General features: G+C 39.4%; 1 protein-coding gene across 2 annotated transcripts in view; it reads left to right on the top strand.

The window, feature by feature from the left end:
• The first annotated feature begins 312 nt into the window (after positions 1–312).
• LOC127440301 (disco-interacting protein 2 homolog C-like) overlaps positions 313–25,714 on the top strand; it is a 52,453-nt gene continuing 27,051 nt past the window's right edge. For both annotated transcript variants that reach the window (XM_051696809.1, XM_051696808.1), the window contains exons 1-15: positions 313–701; positions 13,661–13,732; positions 15,449–15,553; positions 16,706–16,825; positions 16,907–17,086; positions 17,523–17,657; positions 18,032–18,169; positions 18,335–18,454; positions 21,819–22,016; positions 22,111–22,202; positions 22,361–22,471; positions 23,644–23,767; positions 23,903–24,012; positions 24,791–24,893; positions 25,041–25,105. In XM_051696809.1, coding sequence (XP_051552769.1) covers positions 623–701; positions 13,661–13,732; positions 15,449–15,553; positions 16,706–16,825; positions 16,907–17,086; positions 17,523–17,657; positions 18,032–18,169; positions 18,335–18,454; positions 21,819–22,016; positions 22,111–22,202; positions 22,361–22,471; positions 23,644–23,767; positions 23,903–24,012; positions 24,791–24,893; positions 25,041–25,105 — 1,752 coding nt within the window. In that variant the 5' untranslated portion in view covers positions 313–622. The remainder of the gene's footprint in view (positions 702–13,660; positions 13,733–15,448; positions 15,554–16,705; positions 16,826–16,906; positions 17,087–17,522; positions 17,658–18,031; positions 18,170–18,334; positions 18,455–21,818; positions 22,017–22,110; positions 22,203–22,360; positions 22,472–23,643; positions 23,768–23,902; positions 24,013–24,790; positions 24,894–25,040; positions 25,106–25,714) is intronic.

The raw sequence follows: 25,714 nt of genomic DNA, 5'->3' as shown, positions 1-25,714 counted from the left end.
AAAAGAGGGTAGTTTAATTTTGTCTTTAGATAATATTTCAGTACTGTAATGTCATTACTTTAAAAAGAGCAAATGTCACTAAATAGGTGTAAATGTGACTTTTGTCATTTTATACACTCGGTTACAGCATGATTTGTCAAAAAAACTGATGGATAACTGTGAATCTTTATTATTATATTATACTTTTAAACTGACACATGATGCATAAAGCGCACCACATTCACCCGGGATGTTTTTGATATTAGTGGAGGTCGTTACATCTCCTCACAGCTTCCACTTTCCGTTACAGTCGCACGCTCTGTCGCCCTCGTCTGGGTTTGAACGAGCACCGAGGTCACGTGAGCGCGACGGCAGCAGCAGCGGGCACGGTGGCACCTCAGTGGGAACACGGGCGGCTTCACTCCTGTGCACCGCTACACTTAGAAGCAGTAACGAGCGACATCAGTACGTCCTCTTACCGAAAAACCCGCCGGTGATGGCGCGTGTCTAGTAACGCAACGGCTCGCTCTCCGTGCATTGCGCGCACACTCATGCAGTCTATTTTTGCACGGTAAAACACGTTTGACACCGTGCGCTCGGGAGACACACACAGGAACCGAGACTCGGATGTGTTGGACTCGCAATGGCAGACCGTGATTCGTTACCGCTGCCTTTGGAGGTGCGAGCGCGGCTCGCGGAATTGGAGCTGGAGCTATCTGAGGGTGAGTTGCCTGTTTGCCCGGTCAGTTTAGACGGAGATTACCGGAGCATGAGGGAGAGAGTGAACGACAGAGGGAGAGATGAACGGGTCAGCGCGCGCTGCGTACTTGGATCAGATTTGCATGAGTGTGCTTTCTTTACGTATGCAGAACCGGACAAAGCGGTTCCGGTGACCTGGGGTGACAGAAATGGATTTTATGTGGCACAGCACTCTCCTGTTGGGATGCTATTTTGAAGGGAGACGTGGTTTGGAATTTACAAATAGCTCTCTCTCTCTCTCTCTCTCTCTCTCTCTCTCTCTCTCTCTCCCACTGTGTTACAGTATTGAAGGAGTTCCCATCTATGTTGGGCACTTATTGGCTGCTTTTCTTTATTATTTGGTCCAAGTCATCAATTTCAAAAACTTTTTTTTAATTTTTATTAAATTTTAGTTTGATAATTAAATAAATTAATATGGTGGCACAATTATATTTTTGTGTACAAAACTAATTTCAAACATTTAAGCATACGCCTTCAGATCAAAATATTTTTAAGATCATGAGAAAAATTTCAGTCAAGTGTTTCAAAACTTTTGACCGGTAGTGTATATTTACACACACTGGCGGCCAAATGTTTGGAATAATGTACCGATTTTGCTCATATGTAAAGAAATTGGTACTTTTATTCACCAAAGTGGCATTCAACTGATCACAATGTATAGTCAGGACATTAATAACATGAAAAATTACAAATTTGAAAACATTTTTAGAACTTCTTAAACTACGTCAAAGAGTTCTCATCAAAAAAATCCTCCATGTGCAGCAATAACAGCTTTGCAGATCCTTGGCATTCCAGCTGTCAATTTGTCCAGATACTCAAGTGACATTTCACCCCACACTTCCTGTAGCACTTGCCATAGATGTGGCTGTCTTGTCGGGCACTTCTCACGCACCTTACAGTCTAGCTGATCCCACAAAAGCTCAATGGGGTTAAGATCCATAACACTCTTTTCCAATTATCTGTTGTACAATGTCTGTGTTTCTTTGCCCACTCTAACCTTTTCTTTTTGTTTTTCTGTTTCAAAAGTGGCCTTTTCTTTGCAATTCTTCCCATAAGGCCTGCACCCCTGAGTCTTCTCTTTACTGTTGTACATGAAACTGGTGTTGAGCGGGTAGAATTCAATGAAGCTGTCAGTTGAGGACATGTGAGGCATCTGTTTCTCAAACTAGAGACTCTGATGTACTTATCCTCTTGTTTAGTTGTACATCTGGCCTTCCACATCTCTTTCTGTCCTTGTTAGAGCCAGTTGTCCTTGTATTAGACTGTGGTGTACACCTTTGTATGACATCTTCAGTGTTTTGGCAGTTTCAAGCATTGTATAGCCTTCATTCCTCAAAACAATGATTGACTGATGAGTTTCTAGAGAAAGCTGTTTCTTTTTTGCATTTTTGACCTAATATTGACCTTAAGACATGCCAGTCTATTGCATACTGTGGCAACTCAAAAACAAACACAAAGACAATGTTAAGCTTCATTTATCGAACCAAATAGCTTTCATCTGTGTTTGATATAATTGCAAGTGATTTTCTAGTACCAAATTAGCAATTTAGCATGATTACATAAGGATAAGGTACTGGAAATGGGGCCTGTCTAGATTTGATCAAAAATGACTTTTTTCAAATAGTGATGGTGCTGTTTTTTACATCAGTAATGTCCTGAATGTACTTTGTGATCAGTTGAATGCTACTTTGGTGAATTAAAGTACCAATTTCCTTCCAAAACAGAAAAATCTGTACATACACGTATACTGTACATACAGTATATACATATATACAGTATATATATATATATATATATATATATATATATATATATATATATTCAAATTCCACTGTGATTTGGCAAAATATGTTACATTTAGGAAAATGTCAGTTTTGGTAGTTTTTTCAATAATTTTATATGTAGGATTTAATTTTTGCACTGTACATGTACAAGTATGTGACTAAAATCAGTGAAAACCATACATGAACATATTATTATGGCAGAGGCTATTTTCATTAATTGCTAATTCCCATTTGCACAATAGACGCTATTTACAATCCTATTTGCACCCCTAATTATAAACTAGCATACAGTATAGGGGCAACATTGCAGCATGTTTATTGTGTTTATTTAGAGTTCGACAGACACACAACATCATCCCCTACTCCTAGCCCTAATCTTACCTTACAAAAATTAACCGTGGTTTTACTGCATTAATCATAGTATCACAGTGGTATTTTGTAGTGAAGTCATAGTAACCACAAAATTAATCTTGGTTACTATATTAACAGTATATTACTGTAGTAGCATTACTGTAGTAATATCTTCCACCAAAAAACATGGTAACTACAATATTACTTGGTTAATTTTACCCAGAACAAACCTTATACCCTTTATATTCATTTTTATTACAAGTAGTATTAATAGTGGAGACAGGAAATAGGATGGGAAAAAGTAGGACAACATTTTAAGAATTGTCCATTGATATTAGGGGACATGCCCCATGTCTGTGGTAGACCACTTGGTGGTTTTGGCTCTGGAATAGTCTATGTGTTGGGCCCAGGGTAGGGGAGGGAGGTGCCCCCATAAAAATGTTGTCCTGGGCCCTGTGAATTTAATTGATGGCCCTTGGGGTTGTTGACAAATAATGTGGACATGAATTAACAATTTTAGATTTTTGGTTTAAATTTTTATGAATGTATAAGTGGAAATTTAGTATTTCAGGTGCTTTAACTGGTCACCATTTTATTTAAGCTTTTCACCATTTTTAATAACATTTTAGGCTTTTTGCTCTCAAATAGTCCTGTGGTGTGACAAATTAATTTGAAAAGTAGGCTACAAAATATTCCATGTTGTCTCTTAATCAGTATCTGGTTACAAAAAACTGCATTTACAATAATCATAAAATAATGAGATTATAAACAAGTGTATCATGTCACACTGCAGGACAGTGAGTGAGGACATAACCCTGATCTAAAAGACAGTGGACCACATGGCTAGTTAGTGCATAAGTGTGTGTGTGTGTTTTGGAGTTCATCATGTTTCACAGAGATTGCATCATTTGATGGACAAGGATGATTCCCCTTATTAGGGCACATCTGCATCCCTGTGTGCATGATAGACTGCTCTGTTATTTTGTATACTTAAAACGGACATTAAAGAACTTTTCCCTCCATCGTGATGTTTGTTCCAGCACAAATAGTCAGTAGTTCAGATTCAGAATGTTCCTGTTGACCTCTGACCCTGTCCAAAAAAGGGGCTTGAATACTTATAAGGAGCAGATATTTCCAAGAATTCATTATGTTTTGGAGCTATTTACTGAAAATGCTATTTAATTTTAAAAACATTGCCAAGAGCATTTTAGGGATTAGGGAGTATGACATTTGTATTGATAATAAGCTTGTCATATATTACAATATCCTATTTGTGTGTGTGTGGGTTTTGGCATTTGTTGTCACTATTCTGTTGCTTTGGCTTCTGGCCTAGTTTCCACGCATGCTGCCGTCTGATTGGCCTTCTTGCCTACAGACAAGTGCTTCATTGGTTTACAGCCTCTCATGCTGTGTTCTGATTGGCTCTGAGGACAAAGGATTATGGGGCCAGAAGAGTCATCCTGGAGGATTAGGGTCTTTCACTGATCAGAGAAAATTACACTAATTCATTCGTGTAGAATATAACCATGTTAACTGTTGCAAAGTTTTGAATTGCATCAGTGAAGTGTTGATATTTCCAGAAAAAAACGATCTTGTTCAGCAATGGACAGGTGATCTGTGTGTGTTTCAGAATGTCATTCACTTTTATTCCCTGTGTGTACAGGTGTCAGTGCGGTATTTGCATAAGGTACCAGCACAATTATCACTGTTTACATAAGGGAGACCATAAATGTTCCAGTGAGTCAATCCGCACATTTTATCATGCGGCTTGTTGAGTGTGTTACTGTGGAGACGTAGCGCCCCACCGAGAGCGAGAACCACACATTATAGCAACCACGAGGAGGTTACCCCATGTGACTCTACCCTCCCTAGCAACCGGGACAATTTGATTGCTTAGGAGACCTGGCTGGAGTCACTCAGCACGCCCTTGATTCGAACACGTGACTCCAGGGGTGGTAGTCAGCGTCAATACTTGCTGAGCTACCCAGACCCCCTAATTATTGTATTATTAATTATATTTAAAAAGTTGCTAACATTATTATCTCAGTCATTTATGCGCATCCTTTGTAAACATATAAAGTCAAACATAAATGTATAAAATGTTGACCGACTAGTAATTCCAATGTCGACTAGCAGCATTAGTACTAGTCTCGCACATCCCTAATATTCAGTGCAGTGTTCTTTGTGTACTGAACATTTTGGCAGATGTAGAAGGTCATCCAGGTATTTCATGAGTTAGCGGCCTGTTTCAATAATTGCAGTCTCTTCTAAATCTCTTCTAAGTAATGGTAAGAAAGGGTTAGGCCATGACAAGTATGCAGAGACACTGGGAATGTTGAGGTGGCAGTGAACAAGGTCAGTCTAAATCAGGTCTATTTGAGCTGAGAAACAGCTTAAAATGGTTATCATCAGTTATCTTTAAGAGGAGAAAGTCTGACTCTGGTTTGGCATTTGGGTGTTTTTGTGTTCCCATGTGATATCCAGGCCAAAATTTCAATGAAAATTACAAAACTAAAAGACAAATATGTCAAAATTAAGATAAATTACCTCTGTTTTATGTTCCTTCTTTTGGGGACCAATACATCTTTTCAGGAACAATTTGCAATAATGTTCCATTCAGTGCATTAGGTATCATGAATAAACAATGAACAGTATAGGCTATATTTTTTACAGCATTTATTAATCTTAACTGCCTTTGATACTAGGGGCTGAGGTGGCTCAGAGCAGACTTAATTTAGTTGGATTTTTGCGTCTTTACACAGAATTTTGAGCAGGCAGGCAGGCTGTCTCAGCTGTGTAAAGATACCTTTAGTTAATGTTAGTTATTGAAAATACAATTGTTCATTGTCAGTTAATGTTAGTTATTAACTAATGTTAACAAGTACAAGTTTTGATTTGAAATATGTATTAGTAGAAACTGAATTGAATGATTAACAAAGATTAATAAATGCTGTAAAAGTATTGTTTATTTGTTAGTTCATGTTAACTAATGTTGTTAACTAATGTTTACAAATGGAACCTTATTGTAAAATGTTAAAATTTTTCCAATTAGAAACATTTTTGTGTGTGTATATGAGTTGTGTGCGCTTTGTAGTGATTAATCTCTGAATGTTTAAGTGACAAACAAGACAAAAAACTTAATGAGAGTGTGTGTATTACGGGGATGTCATGGGAAGTCACTCTTTCCGCAACTGCAGCTGTCCGAAAGCCCTTCATGATGCTATTTTTATTCTCTCCTTCTCTTCTTTTTCTCTCTCATGTACACACATAACTTACAGTACTGCCTCAAATAGACCAGAGTCATTTATGTATTTATTTTTTTTTATTAGTGATTGAGCTCTATACGAGTTGATGAATCATACATATCATTATTGCTGTTGTTATGTTATCTAGTATATTTATTTATACACTCAAGCATTCCATTCTCCCATAATTTCCAAGCTTTTGCATTCATTTAGAGCTTCAGGCTATCTCAGAGCAGTGTGTGTGTGTGTGTGTGTGTGTGTGTGTGTGTGTGTGTGTGTGTGTGTGATTAAGACTTGACCTAGATACAGTTTTATCATGTTGTTTATGATTGTGTTGGCATTAGTTTGGAGGTTAAGCTCTCACCTGCTAGTCTTAAATCTGTAAACGGGGAAACCTGCTGAGGATCATCCCGATACTCATGTCCAGAGGGGTGATCTTCACTCCAACATAAAGATCATGCAATTACATTAAGTTGTTCCTAAAATGGATGAGTGGGATCGGATTTTGGATTTGGGGGTCATTCATAATTTTAATAATAATCATAATCGTTTCCTAGATTTCATGGCAATGATATGGTTATAAATGGTCTAGTCAAACGTCATCATGCATAATTTTACATTGCATTTCTGATCCTTATCAGAGTTCATACAGGTGATTATGTCAAATCATTGTTCCCAGTTATACTCAAATTAATCATTTTGTTAAACACAAACCCAGAAACAATATCAATGGGACATACACAGTGTACTTTTAGTTTTGTCTTTAGTGTAATTATTCCCTGTTGTTTTTTGTTATTACTGTGAAAATTTCAGTCAGAATTCTGGAGGTTCCCTAAACAGGAGAAAAGATGCAACATTCACTGCATCAATTATCAATGATTAATATATAGAGGCGTTTCAGGTCAGATGGGTGTTGGGTCACATATCTGAATGATGTGATCTGCACTGAATCACAGAGTCATGAAGATGGTTTAGAGAAATTCAGATGGCCATCCAGCTGATGTTATCGTGCCATTCATATCATGATCACTGGTACAGAGTCCAACTCTCTCTGTAGAAAACTGTGGTATTGAAATGCTGTATTCACACAGAAAAGCAGGTCGGAAGCCTATTGTGGGGCTTGTGTAGGTCTGGTTTGTGCTTGTGTTTTTGAGTGTGTGGTGATTTTATTTGTGCTTTTATAAAGATATTTTTATAACAGACATTTTTTGAGGCCCTCCAGTCTAGTGCAGGGCAACACCCTTTTAGCTTCCAAAACAACCCGAATTCCATGCAGCTTGGATTCAGAAAGATGCTGGGAGCTTAGGGCTAGATGTAAATCCTCAGATGTGAGGTTAGTGGGTCACGCTTGAGGGGAACTTTGAGCCTCTTCACATTATCCAGTGGTAAACTGTGACCATAAAGGGACAAGGTCAGCCAAGATGATGGCTAAATTAGATAAATGAAACTCGGATGATGTTGAACCCATACAAAATAAAAATCTCATTTTGTCCCCTTGGCAATAGATTAATTGGAGAAGAAATGGAGAACTTTTACTTCAGTCTCATGCTTCTCCGATTTCCCAGTAATCACACATGTGCCTGATATTCAGAAGAGGTCTCAACAAAGTCTCAAACTGTGATCAGATTTGCCAAAATACCAAAGTCTGCAATTAAAAGTTTCTAACATAACATTTCTAAATAAATTCAAAAACTTTTCATAAAATTTTTCCAAGGTAACAATATCTGAGCTGTGTTATTCATATGAGTTTCATAACTCTATATACTAGGGCTGCAACAGTACATGTATCCGTGCTGAACCGAATGGATACAGGGCCTTCGGTATGGTACATGCAGTGACACAAATTATTACATATCTTAGCATGTGTGAAACCAATATTAAAACAAAATATAATTAATAACACAAACCGAGTAGGACTAAAAAGATTGCGGAGCAACATGGGACCGCACAGAACCAAAACATAACAGAACAGAGCACTACACGGTACACTAGAAACTGCATATCGGATAAATGCATGTGAAGTTTATACTAGTGAGCTCGCTATTTTCCCAGCTGTGATGGAACTAAACAAAATATAAATATGTCAGACTTAAATAAGCCAGAGATTGAAGATTGGCCACCTTCTCTAAAATCTGTTGTTTGGGAACATTATAATTTTGCAGTAAACTACAGTAATGCTGGGCAACGAGTAGTTAACAGGACGAAGGCTGTGTGTCCAAAGTCGGGTATGTAGGAAGCACATCTAACATATGACTCATTGAAGCTGAGCCCTCTGAAGCTAAGCAGGGTTGAGCCTGGTCAGAACCTGGATGGGAGACCTCCTGGGGAAAACTAAGGTTGCTGTTAGAAGAGGTGTTAGGGAGGCCAGCAGGGGGTGCTCTCCCTACAATCTGTGTGGGTCCTGATGCCCCAGTATAGTGATGGGGACACTATACTGTAAAAAAGGCACAGTCCTTCGGATGAGACGTTAAACCGAAGTCCTGACTCTTTGTGGTCATTAAAAATCCCTGGCCAAATTTCCCCCATTGGCCTTTATCAATCATGGCCTCCTAATAATCCCCATCCATTAATTGGCTCTATAACTCTACTCTCTCCTCTCCACCAATAGCTGGTGTGTTTTGAGCGTACTGGTGCACTGTGGCTGCTGTCGCATCATCCAGGTGGATGCTGCACACTGGTGGTGGTTGAGGAGATTCCCCTGTTCACTGTGTAAAACGCTTTGAGTGTAGTGTCAGAAAAGCACAATATGAATGTAACGTTCATTCGTTGATTCATTCATTCATTCATTCATTCATTTGCGGTGACATCATTTACATGTGTCACTTAAGCTTATGGGAGCAAAGGTTAAACAGCCTGTGCATGTTAGTCTTGCAACGGCGTTCAAGCAGCCTCTCGCTGCAAGCTCAGACAGCTAAAGCGATAACGGATGCCATAGGAGTAATTATTGCTGCAGATATGCAACCATACTCAGTCTTTGAGAACACAGGATTAAAGCATCTGCTTAATGCGCATGAGCACCTTTATAAAGTTCTTACAAGAACGCATTTTAGCAATTCTGTAGTGTCCACTCTATATAAACAAGCACACGCTGTAATTGTCCAAGAATTGTCCTCTCCTCTGATAATGTGGATATTCTAATTTTCCTTAAAAAAAAACAAAAAAAAAACATGAAAATTGAGTAAGTACATATGGGGAGCTGAAAGGCAAAATACACAGAAATCTGCACTGCTAATGTATTAATTTTGTTAGAATTATTATAATTGCACTTTTTTTAAATTATTATTATGTTTTTATACAATGTGCATATAAGAGGCTCTTAAGTTTTGTATTGTAAAATATGCATAGTGCAGTCATGTATAAATGAGCCTTCACAATAAGAGTTATTGCTCATCAGCCACTGTTTTCAAAATAAATAATTGAAAGAAAGATTCTTTGTTTTCTCTGCTGTACCGAAACCGAACCGTGACCCCAAAACCGAGGTACATACCGAACCGTGAATTTTGTGTACCGTTGCAGCCTATATACTCTTACATTGTCAACAATTGTCTCATTTGTACAACCAGAGTTCCGAAAAAGTTTGTACAGAATGGAAAATGCTAATTAAAAATAAAAGGAGTGATTTGTAAATTACCCTGTGCTATATTGAAGGACTACAACAATATTTTATTTGAAGTTTTACCTTGTGAATTTAATTGTTTTTTGAAAATATACTCTCATTTCAAATCAGATGATTGCAACGCGGTCCAAAAAATTTGGGACAGTCGAGTGTTTCCCACTGTGTAACATCACCATTTCTTCCAATAACACTTATTAAGCTTTTGGGCACTGAAGACACAAGTTTGTCAAGTTTAGAAAGCTAAATTTTCACCTATTCACCCATTATGCAGGTCTTCAGCTATGAAGGGGCCTTCCTTGCCATATTTTGCACTTCATAATGCGCCACACATTCTCAATTGGGGACAGGTCAGGACTGCAGGCAAGTCTAGCACCTGCACTCTCTGTTTACACGCCATGCAATCCGGGCAGTATGTGTTTGCCGTTGTCTTGCTAGAAAACCACTTCTGAATACATGTCATCCCTCATATGTCATTTTCTTTTCTTTCTTTTTTTTGGGGGGGGGGATTTTTCCCCTTTTTCTCCCAATTTGGAATGCCCAATTCCCAATGTGCTTTTAAGTCCTCGTGGTCGCGTAGTGATTCTCCTCAGTCCGGGTGGTGGAGGACGAATCCCAGTTGCCTCCACGTCTGAGATCGTCAGCCCGTGCATCTTATCACGTGGCTTGTTGAGCACGTTGCCACGGAGACATAGCGCACGTGGAGGCTTCACGCCATCCACCGCGGCAACCACGCTCAACTCGCCACGCGCCCCACCAAGAACGAACCACATTATAGCGATCACGAGGAGGTTACCCCATGTGACTCTACCCTCCCTAGCAACCGGGCCAATTTGGTTGCTTAGGAGACCTGGCTGGAGTCGCTCAGCACGCCCTGGGATTCGAACTAGCGAACTAGCGAACTCCAGGGGTGGTAGCCAGTGTCTTTACCAGATGTCATTTTCTTAAAAACTTTCATGCGTCTGTAATGGATATCAAGATATTGGCTTGGGAATACTTCGGTAAACCTTTGTCAGTCAACAACATTGACCGTTGTATCCACAGATGCAAGTTAAGTCTTTACTATGCAAAGCAGAAGCTATACATCAACACTGTCAAGAAGCACCACCAACTTCTCTCAGCATCTGAGATGGAAAATAGAACAGTGGAATCATGTTTTGTTGTCCGAAGAGTCCACATTTCAAATTGTTTTTGGAAAAAACCCCATTTCAAATGGTTTTTGAAAAAACAACCGTCTGGGCCAAAGAGGAAAAGGACCATCCAAGCTGTTATCAGCATCATGTCCAAAATCCAGTTTCAGTCATGGAATGGGGGTGTGTTAGCGCCCATGGCATGGGTAACTTGCACATCTGCAAAAAGATATGTAAAAAATTTGGATTTTTTATTTTATTTTTTTGCCATCAAGACACCGTCTTTTTCTGGTACATCCCTGCATTTTCCAGCAGGACAGCGGCAAACACGTACTGCCTGGATTACAAGTGTATGGCTGCATAAGCAGAGGTGCAGGTGCTAGATTTGCCTGCAGTCCTGACCTGTCTCCAATTGAGAATGTGTGGTGCATTATAAAGCGCACAGTATGGCAACAAAGACCCCGTACATTTGCGCAGCTGAAGACCTGCAAAATGGATGAATGGGGGAAATTTCTGCTTGCTGAACTTAAAATCTTGTGTCTTCAGTGCCCAGACGCCTAATAAGTGTTATTAGAGGAAATGGTGATGTCACACAGTAGTAAACACTCGACTGTCTGAACTTTTGTGTGTTGCAATCATCTGATTTGTAATGAGAGGATATTGAAAAAAATGTAACAATTTAATTTACAAGGTAAAACAACAGATGTGTTGTTGTAGTGCTTTCAATGTAGCGCAGAGTGAATACAATTTACAAATTACTCCTTTTTGTTTTTATTAGCATTTTTCATACTCCAGGTCCTCACAGCACAAAACATAACACAACATTGGAGTAATTTTTTCTGTCAAACAGAGTACTGCACAACAGTGTATCAAAGTATAAATATCCACACTGAATAAAACTTATATTCAGTACAACTGAACTCTTGCGTATGATACATTGCTTAAATATTACTATTATTGATTTTTTTATTGTTATCATTACCAATACATTGAATATTACATTTTACTTTACAGTAGATACATATATATTTCTGTCAAAATTTCTTCAATTTAATAATCATACCAGGACATATTGCGATTTTAATTCGATTAATTGTGCATTCATACATTTATTTTGTCTCAAATATGTCAAATTCCATGAAGTTCCACATTTTATAATTAGTTCCATTTTTATAAGTGGCTTTCGCGATCTTGTCCTTGTTTTCTGCATCGTGGAAATCGTAGGGCCCTAACTTTATTTGCATGTGAAAAAACTGCACATTTGTATAGTGCAATGAGACATTGTGCAAAATAGGTCCAATAAAGTAAAGAAACAATAGTGCAAATTCTCTCTGCTAATTTCTTTTTACAACAAACATCTGAGACTTGAATGAGACATAATTGAGAGCTCTATTTAAAAGTCTGCTGAGCTATGAAAGCCTGGATTCATGCAGTTTCAGCCAAATTCTGGCCTCTTACCTTTATAATTGCAACAGAAATGAACATTTGTCAGAAGTAATGGCTTTCTGATCTTCGTTTTCCCAGTATTTGTGATCACTTGTCAACTGAATGTTCATCTTCCAGTCATTTATCATGCACCTCTACTGCTCCGAGCTTTGACATGTTGTGCATTTCAGAAATGCCTTTTTGCACAGCAGTGATATGAAGAGAGCTTTACCGTCCACTCCTCAGAGCTGTTTAAAGGTGTTTTCTTTCACAGATCTGGCTGATTTCACACAGCGTTCTCTGTGAGCTGAAGCATGTTAATCCCAGGAGGTCCTTCATTTCTAAGAATCCTTGCATCAACAATACTTCCATGCTTATTCGCTCTGATCACATGCCATAACATGCCAATTCTAATGATCCGATAGTCCAAAAGCAACGAAACCATTGTGATGATATCTGTGTGCTTTCTAAAAGCAGTTACAGCCAGATGTTTGGCTGTTTGCTTTGACAAGCAGCCATATCTAATAATGTGGTCACTGAGAGTGTGTTAGCTTGTTTTTGAGTGTGTGTTTGTGTAGGTTAGCATGCATTTGTGTGTGTTTGTTATCTGGGAATTGATTGTGTGTATGTCTGTGTTTGCTTGGGTTTCAGTGCACATGCATATGTTATCCAGTCTTTGTGTATTTATATTATGTAAAGCTCAGTGCAGATTGACCCAGTAACCCAGTTTTTGGAGTGACGATTTATGGTTTTCCCCTCCAGCTCTCTCTGTGTGTGTGCAATCAAACAACTGAAAATATTTCATTTGATCGACTAGTATCTTTATTTAGAGAATATATTTCAACACATAAACATTTCTTTCTCTCCCTCTGTTGCTCATAAAGGTCTCATGAGAGAAGGCCCTTCTTGTCTTCATTTCTTGATGGTCGCTGGGGGGGGTGGGGGGTCACCACACCTGTGTTGCTATAGATACCATTTGTGATATTAATTTGGGATGCAGCATGTTAAGATTTGTGTTTGTTTACTAGAATTGATAACCACACAAACTCAATACTGAATCATATGCTTAAGAATTCAGTTTAAAATATTAATTTCAGATGCATTGCTTTCATCAGTAAGTGTGTGTTTGTATGTGTCTTAAAAACTGCAGTGTAGTCATTCTAGCCTGATGAAATGCAAATGTTTTCCTCTATGACTTCATTTCTGAGACCCACAGAGAGAGATTAACATTTTATGTTATTCATCTGTGTTGCTCTAATGTTATGGTGAACTATTCCTTTAAGTCTGTAGGTTAATATTACTGTGATGTTCCCTCGGCATAATACAATTTATAGTTATGTGTTAGTTCGATTAACATGACTTTGTATTTTTCAGGTGACATCACACAGAAGGGCTATGAGAAGAAGAGATCCAAACTTTTACAAGCTTACCTACCTCATACACCAGGTAACACTCACACCTCTCACGTCATACTTAAAGGCCCCAGCACACTTACAGAGAAGTTCTTCTTCATTCTTTGTTTAGAGGTAAAAAGAAGTTTGAAACAGCTGAGCAATGACATACAGTTTGTGAACATTCAGACACCTGCAGGGCTCGACATTAAGCATTGTCATGTGCTTGTCCTCCGGACAAGTAAATTGGTAATTCACTTGTCCGAGTAAAAAAGTGACTTGTCCAGAGACAAAAAAGGACATTTAAGGTACATGCTCAAGTAACATGTCAAAGTTTATGTTGTATATTTTTCTAAAATTATGACCGATGCCCAACCTAATAGTGTACCTATGCAATCAACTCAATTCTCTGCAACAGAAATGTAAACTGCACTGTGTAGGGGAGGAGGCTATAGTCATATGGTCATTATTTTATGTTACGCATGGTAGTCAAATAAAAGAAAGCCTCCATTGCCACCATTTACAGCAGGGGTGCTCACACTTCTATGGAATGAGATCTACTTTTTCATCATGTTATTGCAGCAAGATCTACCATGTACAATAAAAGCTATGCATTATCACAATACCAAAATTCCAGTAGTCTGTAGTGAAATTTGACAATTCTCAATACTAGCTTCAAAACCACAACAAATAATAACACTAATAAATGTTAATTATGGAAGAATGGTTTCAAGTTCTTAAGTAATTATTCAAGACTAGTAAACAGTCAGTAATAAAATAAAAAACAATAAAAAACAGCAATGAATAAAAGTAGATTAAAAATAATAGAACAGAAAATTCTGTGGTTTTTAACAGCTTTAAAAGTTTTTAACAGCAATAGGCTATCAATTATTCAAGTAAATATTCAGAATGAAATGCAACATAAAATTACTACTGGTCTTCACTGCATGATTATAATACATTAATAATTTTTAAAGCTACTAAAGTTACTCAGTCAAGAGCAGTGAGTGTTTTCTCGTTTTCTTGTTATGGTTGTTTGATTATTATAATGACACACTACATTAGACAGCAGCAGGTCTATTAGCTTACATTTATACTTACAAGTCCGACATTTTAATACAAATCTGCTATTTTCTCCGCTGTTTACGTTCACTTTAGACATCACTCTGTGTTTACATGAAAACCTCACCAAGACAGGCATTTTGGCAGAATTTTGAAATGTGTTTGACCGTTCAGGCGCGCGTTAGCGCAAGCATTTCACAGACACACGCGCATGTTCAGCACACACACATACGCTGCCTGTCTTTACTTGGATTAACTGGATTACTTTCAACAGCAGAATAAGAATATGAACTTTCTAATAAGTGACACAGGCCTAGGCTATCACAGATATAGCCGGTTATGTTTTCGTTATGATGTTTTAATCAGTCTGCTTGTATAACTCTGCACACCAGTGTGTTCATGTTGACTGATCTTGATAGACTGAATGGGAGTAGGTGGAGCTCCAGGTCACACTTACCGATGACGTAGACCAATGGCAGTAAGGTGTTTAGCAGCCGGTAAGAAGTTTTCCTGAAAGTTTGCCCTGACGAGCTGTTACGAACCACTGAGGCAAACTCCTGGCCAGATTTTGTTCTAAATGATGTCACACTCACACATTCTTCGATTACGTAGGAAGTGTGCAGAGGCCTTATCAAAACAGGTCACACACATACTGTACACACATACACACTTTTTTTGGCTTTCATTTGTCCCTGTTGGTTTGTCATAGGGGCAGAGCGCCGTGTCCCTGTCACACCATCTTCATCATCTTCCTCATCCTCTCGTTACCAGCGACGACGGTCCACCGGCACAAGGGATGAGCGTTACCGTTCAGGTGACATAAAGACACACATATACCACACAATATGATTCGCATAATCCAAGAGTCATAATAAGATGTTTTTGTTTTGTGGTTTACGCCATTGATCCAGAATCGCCCACCTAAATATAAAATATAGTTAGAAACAGTTAGAAATTGATTTGCAAAGTCTGCAAGCAAACTCTGAAAATCAAAGTTGTCACCACATGACACCGCGGAGACTCACAACATGTGGAGGCTCATGCTACTCTCCGCGATCCACGCACAACTTACCATGCGCCCCACTGAGAGCAAGAACCACTTAATCGTGACCAAGAGGAGGTTACCCCATGTGACTCTACCCTACCTAGCAACCGGGCCAATTTGGTTGCTTAGGAGACCAGGCTGGTGTCACTCAGCACACCCTGGATTCGAACTCGTGACTCCAGGGGTGGTAGTCAGCGTAAATACTCGCTGAGCTACCCAGGCCCCGACATTAATGAATATTAAGAATACTGTTACAGATATAGACAAGCAAATCTGGAATCTTTTTATCAAAGCGGTGGTTGAGTTCTGATTGTGTGCAGCTAAAACATTTATTTGGCAGATGCTTTTTCTTTTTTTTTTTTGAGGGGGGGGGATTTTTCCCCTTTTTCTCCCAATTTGGAATGACCAATTCCCAATGCGCTCTAAGTCCTCGTGGTCGCATAGTGATTCGCCTCAGTCCGGGTGGCAGAGGACGAATCCCAGTTCCCTCCGCGTCTGAGACAGTCAACCCACGCATCTTATCACATGGCTTGTTGAGCGCGTTGCCACGGAGACATAGCGCATGTGGAGGCTTCACGCCATCCACCGCGGCAACCATGCTCAATTCACCATGCGCCCTACTGAGAACAAACCACATTATAGCGACCACGAGGAGGTTACCCCATGTGACTCTACCCTCCCTAGCAACCGGGCCAATTTGGTTGCTTAGGAGACCTGGCTGGAGTCACTCAGCACGCCCTGGGATTCGAACTAGCGAACTCCAGGGGTGGTAGCCAGCGTATTTTACCACTGATCTACCCAGGCCCCCTAGGCAGATGCTTTTTCTAACAATTTTGGAAATGCAGTGTATAGTTTGAGAATTGTTCGAGGTATTTCCCAATTATTTCTCTAAACTTATATCTCTAATGTCTCTTTTTTTAGACGTACACTCAGAAGCTGTGCAGGCTGCTCTGGAGAGACACAGCGAGAGAAAAATGGCCGTGCTGTTGCCATCCAAGCGACGGTCTCTCATCGGTCAAACAAGCACATACACTCCTCCAGGTGTGTGAGTGTGTTTGTGAGAGAGTGAGTGTATAACTGCGTATGCGTGTTTGTGACTGCTCCCTCACCCTGTCTCTGCAGACTCGTCCTCTGGCTCTGACGCAGAGGGGTCTCTGGGGAGGACAGGGGGTGTCAGCGTGGACTCCTGGATCAGGGGAGCTCTCCATTGCTCACCTTCAACATCATCGTCATCATCTTCGCACAGCAACAGCTCTGCCAACGCAGTCCGGTTCGCAGAGACAAACAAGCACTCGTACGGCAGTAAGTGTATGCAAATACACAAACTCACATGATGGCAAATACAGTTCAAACAAATACCAGGAATCATGTATCATGTGATGAATCAGTCTTTTAGGCCACATTTATACAGTGAACAATCAAAACAGATTTTCTTTCACTGATACCTATCACAGATATGTTGTTGCCATGCATGAAAACAGCAAAAACACACATGAATACAGATTGTTTTCACATCCAATTTGGGCAACTTTCAAACTTTTTCAAAGTCACGCCGTCCAATCAGCCCCTCCCACTCAATTCACTTCAGCCAATCAGCTCCTCACAATCAACACACTCCAGCCACCATCAACACTGCATGCACTAACACATGTTGTTTACTTAAAAATACACTGTTAACGTGACTGCAATGACTGCAATTGTTAATATTACCCTTCTACTCTCCCTCTTTCTCCCCCAGTTGGTCCGATGTCTCATCTGTCTCTGAAAAGGCGGGGCTTAAAAGAAATGGGCGTGTCTGCTGAGATTGGTGTTGGCATCAGGCATTCCAGTGACTACCAATCAGATCGGCCCTGGTCATCTCTCGATTCTGAGGGTCAGTATGCCATAATGCTTTAGGCTAAATATTTTCAACGGACTTCAAACATCAGCTAACATACATCCACTAACACAACATCACACAAAGAGTTAATTTCTGTGTGTGTGTGTGTGTGTGTATAAATATGTGAGAGTGTCTGTATTTGCATGTGTCTCTTATCAACATATTAAAAATCTATGTCAATAGAGGACTAGAGGTTCACAGCACTGTTTGATATGTACACATCAAAGTTGTCTATATGCACTTTATAGCTGAGTGGCTTTTTTTGAGTGATTCCATCTTGTTTCTAATAATTGATTGTGAATTATCTTTGCAGGAGGGAATAGCATTTTTTACTGATTTCTGTTAACCTGTTTGTTTGTGTCATGCAGACAGTCTGTCGGCCCCCCCTGACATCACCAGCTACATGCCAGACCCCACCCCCATCTCTATGCAACGCCCACAGGTTACCATGATAACCAAGCCTCCTCCCAAATATGGCAATGCTGAGCTGATGGAGACAGGAGACGGTGAGGAGAGAGAGTGTGTGTGTCTGTTTTTATGTTTGTTTTAGGATTTGGGCTTTTTTATCAGTATTGACAGTTCTGCATGGCTGCTCTGTGTTTAGTGTGTACAAACTCTTTACTTTTAGATAAAACATTCTCACCATTGTGATCACATGTGTGTTCATATAGGTGTGCCTGTCAGTAGCCGAGTCTCTGCAAAAATCCAGCAGTTAGTGAACACACTGAAGCGACCCAAGCGAAAACCCTTGAGAGAATTCTTTGTGGAGGACTTTGAAGAGCTGCTGGAAGGTAGAAATGTTTTCCTCTCTCTTTGTGCCTGAATGTTTTATTTCAAATCTAATGTAAATGAATGTAAATATAGATGTCAAATGGTGTTTGAATACCCTGCACCAGTTCACAGAAATACTTCTTACACTTCCACAGTTAGTGACAGGTCAAAGACCTTGAAATTCATTATTCTCAGAGTAATGACTTTCTTCTGCAGAACACAAACGAAGATATTTCAATGGAGGTATAATGTCTGTTTGTCCATACAATGCAAGTGAATGGGGACAAAAATGTAAAGCTTGAAAAGGACATAAAGGAAGCATAAAAGTAATCCACAAGACTCCAGTAGTTTAATTCATGTCTTCAAAAGTGATCCAGTCGAATTTTAGACCAAAATACAACTCCTTTTTCACTATAAAACTTGACATCATCAGTCTCCTTGGCAATCATCATTTCAACCCTGATTACACTTCCTAGCACCACCATGCATCAAGCCCTAGGAAGTCTAATCCAGCTTAACCCTTATGCACTGTTCATCATTGAATCACATTCCAGATGTTCCTGATCATAAGTGACCGGAAACAATAAACATGTAATTTTTTTATTTTACTCTAAATCATGTAAAAGCACTAAAGTTGTGCATTTTGTGTGGGTTTTTGGGTATTTACAGTGCATCTGGAAAGTATTCACAGCGCTTCACTTTTTCCACATTTTGTTATGTTACAGCCTTATTCCAAAATGGATTAAATTCATTATTTTCCTCAAAATTCTACAAACAATACCCCATAATGACAACGTGAAAGAAGTTTGTTTGAAATCTTTGCAAATTTATTAAAAATAAAAACTGGAGTCGCAAGTTCGAATCCAGGGTGTGCTGAGTGACTTCCAGCCAGGTCTCCTAAGCAACCAAATTGTCCCGGTTGCTAGGGAGGGTAGAGTCACATGGGGTAACCATCCTCGTGGTCGCGATTAGTGGTTCTCGCTCTCAGTGGGGCGCGTGGTAAGTGGTGCATAGATCGTGGAGAGTAGCATTAGCCTCCACATGCTGTGAGCCTCCACGGTGTCATGCACAACGAGCCACGTGATAAGATGCGCGGATTGACTGTCTCAGAAGCGGAGGCAATTGAGACTTGTCCTCCGCACCACGAATTGAGGTGAGTAACCGCGCCACGACGAGGACCTACTAAGTAGTGGGAATTGGGCATTCCAAATTGGGAGAAAAGGGGATAAAAGTAAAAAAAATAAAATAAAATAGTTTTTTTTATTTTAATTATTATGAATACTTTCTCAAATACTGAACCAATCCTCATACATTTTATACCATTTGAAAGATTAAAGTCTCAAGAGTCAAACTATGCTGTCCATTTAAAAAAAATAAAAACTAGATGAAATTCCAAGTATAAACACTAGATGGCTGCAGAGAGCTACGTATTTATCCCTGTTTGAAGAGAATATGATTTCTAGATTTTGTCACAAGTTCTGCATTTAGATATATATTTAAACATTATCAAAGACTACTTTTTAAGTTTGTCAAAGTTATTTTTGTCAGTTTTTGCACGCATGAAATGAGTAGAATAACAAGTAATAACCTAAGTTATCCCTGGTTGTAACAAGATGAATGTGTGTGTGTGTGTGTGTGTGTGTGTGTTCAGCATTGTAGATGTGTTATGGTCTCACCAATACAAATTTCAAAACAATTGTTCTGTTTTATTGTCTATTTCAGTTTTGTGTGTGTGTGTGTGTGTGTGTGTGTATGTGTTTTTTTTTTTGTATTGTGGCTGTTTTTTAGATTTTATATAATAAATACAGAAAAAAAATCTGTTATTTTTGGTGTTTCCCATTCATTTCCTATGGCGGTCACTTTTGACCAGGAACACTAAATAATTGTTATTTCTTCTCTACCACTTAGACTGACCAAATTAACTCCAATTTCTTTGTGTGTGTTCAGATATCAAAAGGATGAAGTCACCAAGGAAACCAGTTTAATTGAGGAAACAAAATTTATTTCGGTCAAAAATAACCAACCGAACAGTGCATGAGGGTTAAATCATGATTGCGCAGAGAGACTGCATTGGCCAAATGTACAGTAAAAAGAAGTTACATTTTGGTCTGTTCTCACCCAAAACCAACTGGATATTATCTCAAAAATTATTCTCTCATTATTTACTCACCCGTAAGCCATCTCAAACTTATATGATGTTCTTTCTTCTGCGGAAAACAAACAGATATTTTTTGAAGGATATATGACGTCTATTTGTCCATACAAAAGTGAATGGGATCCAACACTTTCAAGCTCCAAAATAGCATAAAGATATCTGAATGTCTCAAATGGTTTAATCCATGCCTTCTGAAACGATACGATCGGTGTTGGGTGATAAACGGAAAAAAAATGTAACCTCTTTTTTTTACTATATGTAAGTCTTGACATCTGCATCTCCTTGGTGCGTTCTTAAGCTCGTTTACACCTTGTGTTTGATGCATGCACAGAGCGCTGTACACATGTAACGGTGGCCAGCTGGTATGTGCTGTGCAATGTGAAAACCTCACTACCCTGGCTTCAAGAGGCGCACTAGCGACTGATGCTAGATGCTGTAGCATTTAGCCTCCTCATTAGCGCGCCCGTCTCCCTTGCCGGTGACGCCCGATCGAATTCCGCTAGGAACGGCTGGAGCAGGACTGGTTACAGTGGTACCGTGACCTGGATGGGAGTGAGGTTTAGGGTGGTGAGTGTAACAGGAGCCAGCTGATACGTGAAAGCTGTGCGGTATGTGTAAACCCCACTCATCTGGCCTCAAGATGCGCACTAGCCACTGACACTAGGGGTTGTAGCCTTTAGCCTCCTCGTTAGCGCACCCGCTCCCATGCCGGAGACCCGGGTTCAAATCCCGCTCAGGTGGCCAGCTGGTATGTGCTGTGCAGTGTGTAAACCTCACTCCCCTGGTCTCAAAAGGCACACTAGCTACTGATGCTAGAGGCTGTAGCTTTTAGCCTCCTCATTAGCGCACCCGCCTCCCGTGCCGGCGATGCTGGATTGAATTCCGCTCAGAGTGGGTCGAGTAGGACCGGTTACACACATAAAAGTTTAAGATGGCATTAGGGTGAATAAATGATTAGATCTTTTTTGGATAAACTATTCTTTTAAGACGAGTTGTGCCAGTTTTGACATCAATGGCGATGGATCACAAAACACATCAAAATTTGATGCGATAAGTGAATTATATTTCTTTGTGTTTCACGGAAGGAAGATAATAATTAAATGATTTAGGTTAACTATTCCTGTAAACTTCACATAATATTAGAGCTTGATGCCCAGTGATTTAGAAAACAGGTCTATTTATAATGTCAACAACGTTGCCAACCTTTTCTGAATGTTTGCCACGTGCAGTGCAGCAGCCTGATCCCTCTCTGCCACGCCCAGAGAGGGAGGAGTCAACTCTTATACAAGGAGAGGACCTGGACAGACTCAAGAACTGCCCGGCCTCGCTGGAGGCGGCCCTTCTGCGCTGGGGAACCATTGCACCCAAAGCCCCCTGTCTCACCACCACGCACAGCAATGCCAAACAACCATACACTCTTACATATGGTACACAAAGACATATGTTCATAAAAGATACTTTGAAAAATAAAACCTTTTGTTTTGTTGGCAGTGCAAGTTTATACATTTTGTGTATATGTAGGTAAGCTCTGGTCCAAGAGTTTGAAGTTGGCCTATAACCTTCTCCACAAACTAGGAACCAAACAAGAACCAATCATCCACCCTGGAGACAGAGTAAGAGAAAGTCTTTCTAATTTTGTTTCGGTTATCTAAAAAGTATAACGCCTACATAAAATTAGATATGCACACTAATATAGACATATCAAAAACTGCTGAAGAATGAAGACTCCTTAATATCTACTGTATGCATTGTGTGTCTGTGTATGTGTTAGGTGGCACTTGTGTACCCAAATAATGACCCAGCAGCATTCGTGGTGGCGTTTTATGGCTGTCTTTTGGCTGAAGTTGTTCCTGTGCCAATTGAAGTGCCACTCACAAAGAAGGTAATGCCTTTTACAAAGTTTTATTCTAAAGATTTAATAATTCTCATAATTCTGAAATAATTTCTTAAAGGAATAGTTCACCCAAAAATGAAAATTCTCTCATCGTTTACTCACCCTCATGTCATCTCAGATGACTGAAACTTTCTTTCTTCTGCACGACACAAACAAAGATTTTTAGAAGAATATCTCAACTCTGTTGGTCCATACAATGCAAGTGAACGGTAGCCAGACCTCTGAAGCTCAGAAAGACAGATACAGGCAGCATTAATGTACAATACAACTCCGGTAGTTTAATCAATGTCATCTGAAGCAGTTATATTTTGGTCTGTTCTTACCCAAAACCGATTGGATCACTTCAGAAGACATTGAATAAACTAATGGGCCACGTTCACACAGCAGCAGAATACGGTTGTCAGACCTGTTTTGAGTGCTTAATATGGTTACGTTCACACACAGGCTGGTTATTTACGGGTGTGACAACTGCATTCTATAACCGAACTGACATTCGCAAATTTTCAGGTCTCACAACCACATTCCCGGCAAACCTGCACTGTGTGAACGGAACCGCACTGGACAACTAGTTGTTAATTATGTCATGTACAGTGAGAGATACGTTGCACTGTACACGTGTGTGTTTCATGTGGGGTTTCGTTAGCTCACGGAGACAGAGCAATGAGCTGCGTGTCATTCGAAGATTCAGCCGCTGTTTTCCACTGGCTACTCACGGGCACGAGCCACGCGACACAAAAGCTGCGCTCTGCACAAGGTTAAAAAGGATTCAAAGCCGCTGTCTGTTAATTATGATCTGATGGATGAACTCGCACCTCGATTGGACTCATTTATTTAATAACGTGGCAGCAATATTCTTCTAAAAATCTTCATTTGTGTTACTGAAGAAAGTCATACACATTTGGGATGGCATGAGGGTGAGTAAATTATTAGAGAATATTCATTTTTGAGTGAACTATTCCTTCAATTTCCAGAAAGTATGACATCAAAATATACATCAGTCTGACTGTGAATAGTTACCAAATTAATGAATAATTATTAAAGGAGTAGTTCACCCAAAAAAGAGGCACAACAATGCCTTTAAACCTTTCTACAATGCCAGATTCAATCTGAGACACTGAGAATGAACTTGCCTGAAATATGCCCTCTCTTTCCACTCAAAGGATGCTGGGAGTCAACAGATTGGCTTCCTACTGGGCAGCTGTGGAGTTGCCATTGCATTGACTAGCGATGCGTGTCATAAGGGTCTTCCCAAAAGCACTAGTGGTGATGTCATGCAGTTCAAAGGTCAGAGACATCACAATATCACTTACACACGAGTTTCAGTAGTGGAAACTCGTTGAATATGAATTTAGGTGTTATATTTGTGTGTTATCAGTCATTTCCAATGAAGGTGTCTGTGTTTTTGGTGTATTTGTTCAGGCTGGCCGAAGTTGCTGTGGGTGTTGACTGACTCCAAACATTTGTCTAAACCGCCAAGAGAGTGGTTCCCTCTCATTAAAGATGCCAACAATGACACTGCATATATAGAGGTAACACACTTATGTTCTTGTGTGTGTCAGATACATTAAAATCAATATGTGTGGGCGGCTTTTGTGGTTGATTGACAGTTTAAGATGTGTACAGTTACTTTTTTAGTTATATAAGAGTGGTTTTGTGGTTAATTAACTTTGTTTGTTAACATTGTTAGTTATTAACATTATTAATAAACCGCAAAACACGGCCACTATGTAAGGAGATAATTGTGCACATGTTTATATCGTTCATTAAATAATATAAGATGTGTACAGTTATCTCCTTACGGTTATAATGAGAGTGGGCATGTTTGTGGTTAATTAACAGTATAAGACATGCACAATTATCTCATAGAGTTATAATGAGAGTGGGCGTGTTTTACAGATGATTGGCAGTATACAGTGCATCCGGAAAGTATTCACAGCGCTTCACTTTTTCCACATTTTGTTATGTTACAGCCTTATGTACATGTGATTTGTTTCTAATTTTTTATTTTTAATAAATTTGCAAAGATTTCAAACAAACTTCTTTCACGTTGTCATTATGGGGTATTGTTTGTAGAATTGAGGAAAATAATGAATTTAATCCATTTTGGAATAAGGCTGTAACATAACAAAATGTGGAAAAAGTGAAGCACTGTGAATACTTTCCGGATGCACTGTAAGGTGTGCACAGTTTTCTCCTAATAGTTATAACAAGAGTGTTGGTGTGGTAGGTGGTTATTTGACAATATAAGACAATCAAATTATCTCAAAGTTATAATGAGAGGGGGCACGTTTTGTGGTTGATTCACAGTATAAGACTAGTAAGGATGGGAGTGTGTTGGGAACAACTGTGACCAGGATGGCAATGCTCACACACTGCCAAACACTCACACACACCTGCGGATACAGCGAGGGTAAGATACACACACACCTGCACATGCATTAGAATGCACTTAAACACATGCAAGTATCTCACTTCTGATGAATGTGCATTTTCATCTGTTTCTTAATGAGTAAGTTCAAGATGTTCTAAGTGGTTTGTTTGCATTTGTGTGTTTTAGCTGAGACCATGGTGAATGTGTTGGATTTTAAGAAAGGCATCGGCCTTTGGCACAGTGTTCAAGCGGTAATATCAGTTTATGTTTGTCATTTATCTGATGCCTTTTGTAAAACAATATTTTTGACATTAAAAGGATAGTTCACCCAAAAATGAAAATTCTCACATAATATACTCACCCTCATGCCATCCCAAATGTGTATGACTTTCTTTTTTCTGCTGAACACAAACAAAGGGTTGTAGAAGAATATCCCAGCACTGTAGGTCCTCACAATGTAAGTGAATGGTGACCAGAACTTTGTAGCTCCAAAAAGCACATAAAGGCAGCATAAAAGTAATCCATACGACTCCAGTGGTTTAATCCTTGTTTTCAGAAGCAATATGATAGGTGTGGGTGAGAAACAGACCAATATTTAAGTATTTTGTTATTATAAATCTCCACTTTCAAACAGCCCTACCAAGCACTCTCTTCTCTTCTAAAAGTTCTTCTTTTGTTTTTGATGATTCACATTCTCCTTGCATATCAACACCTACTGGGTAGGGATGGGAATTTACAGTAAAAAGGACTTAAATATTGATCTGTTACTCACCCACACCTATCATTTCACTTCTGAAGATATGGATTTAACACTGGAGTCTTATGCGTTACTTTTATGCTGCCTTTATGTGCTTTTTGGA

Source organism: Myxocyprinus asiaticus, chromosome 5 (assembly GCF_019703515.2).
Source record: "Myxocyprinus asiaticus isolate MX2 ecotype Aquarium Trade chromosome 5, UBuf_Myxa_2, whole genome shotgun sequence".
In the NCBI taxonomy this organism is placed as follows: Eukaryota; Metazoa; Chordata; class Actinopteri; order Cypriniformes; family Catostomidae; genus Myxocyprinus; species Myxocyprinus asiaticus.
The sequence above is the reverse complement of the archived record's forward strand: the minus strand, read 5'-3'. Positions and strand labels throughout refer to the sequence as shown.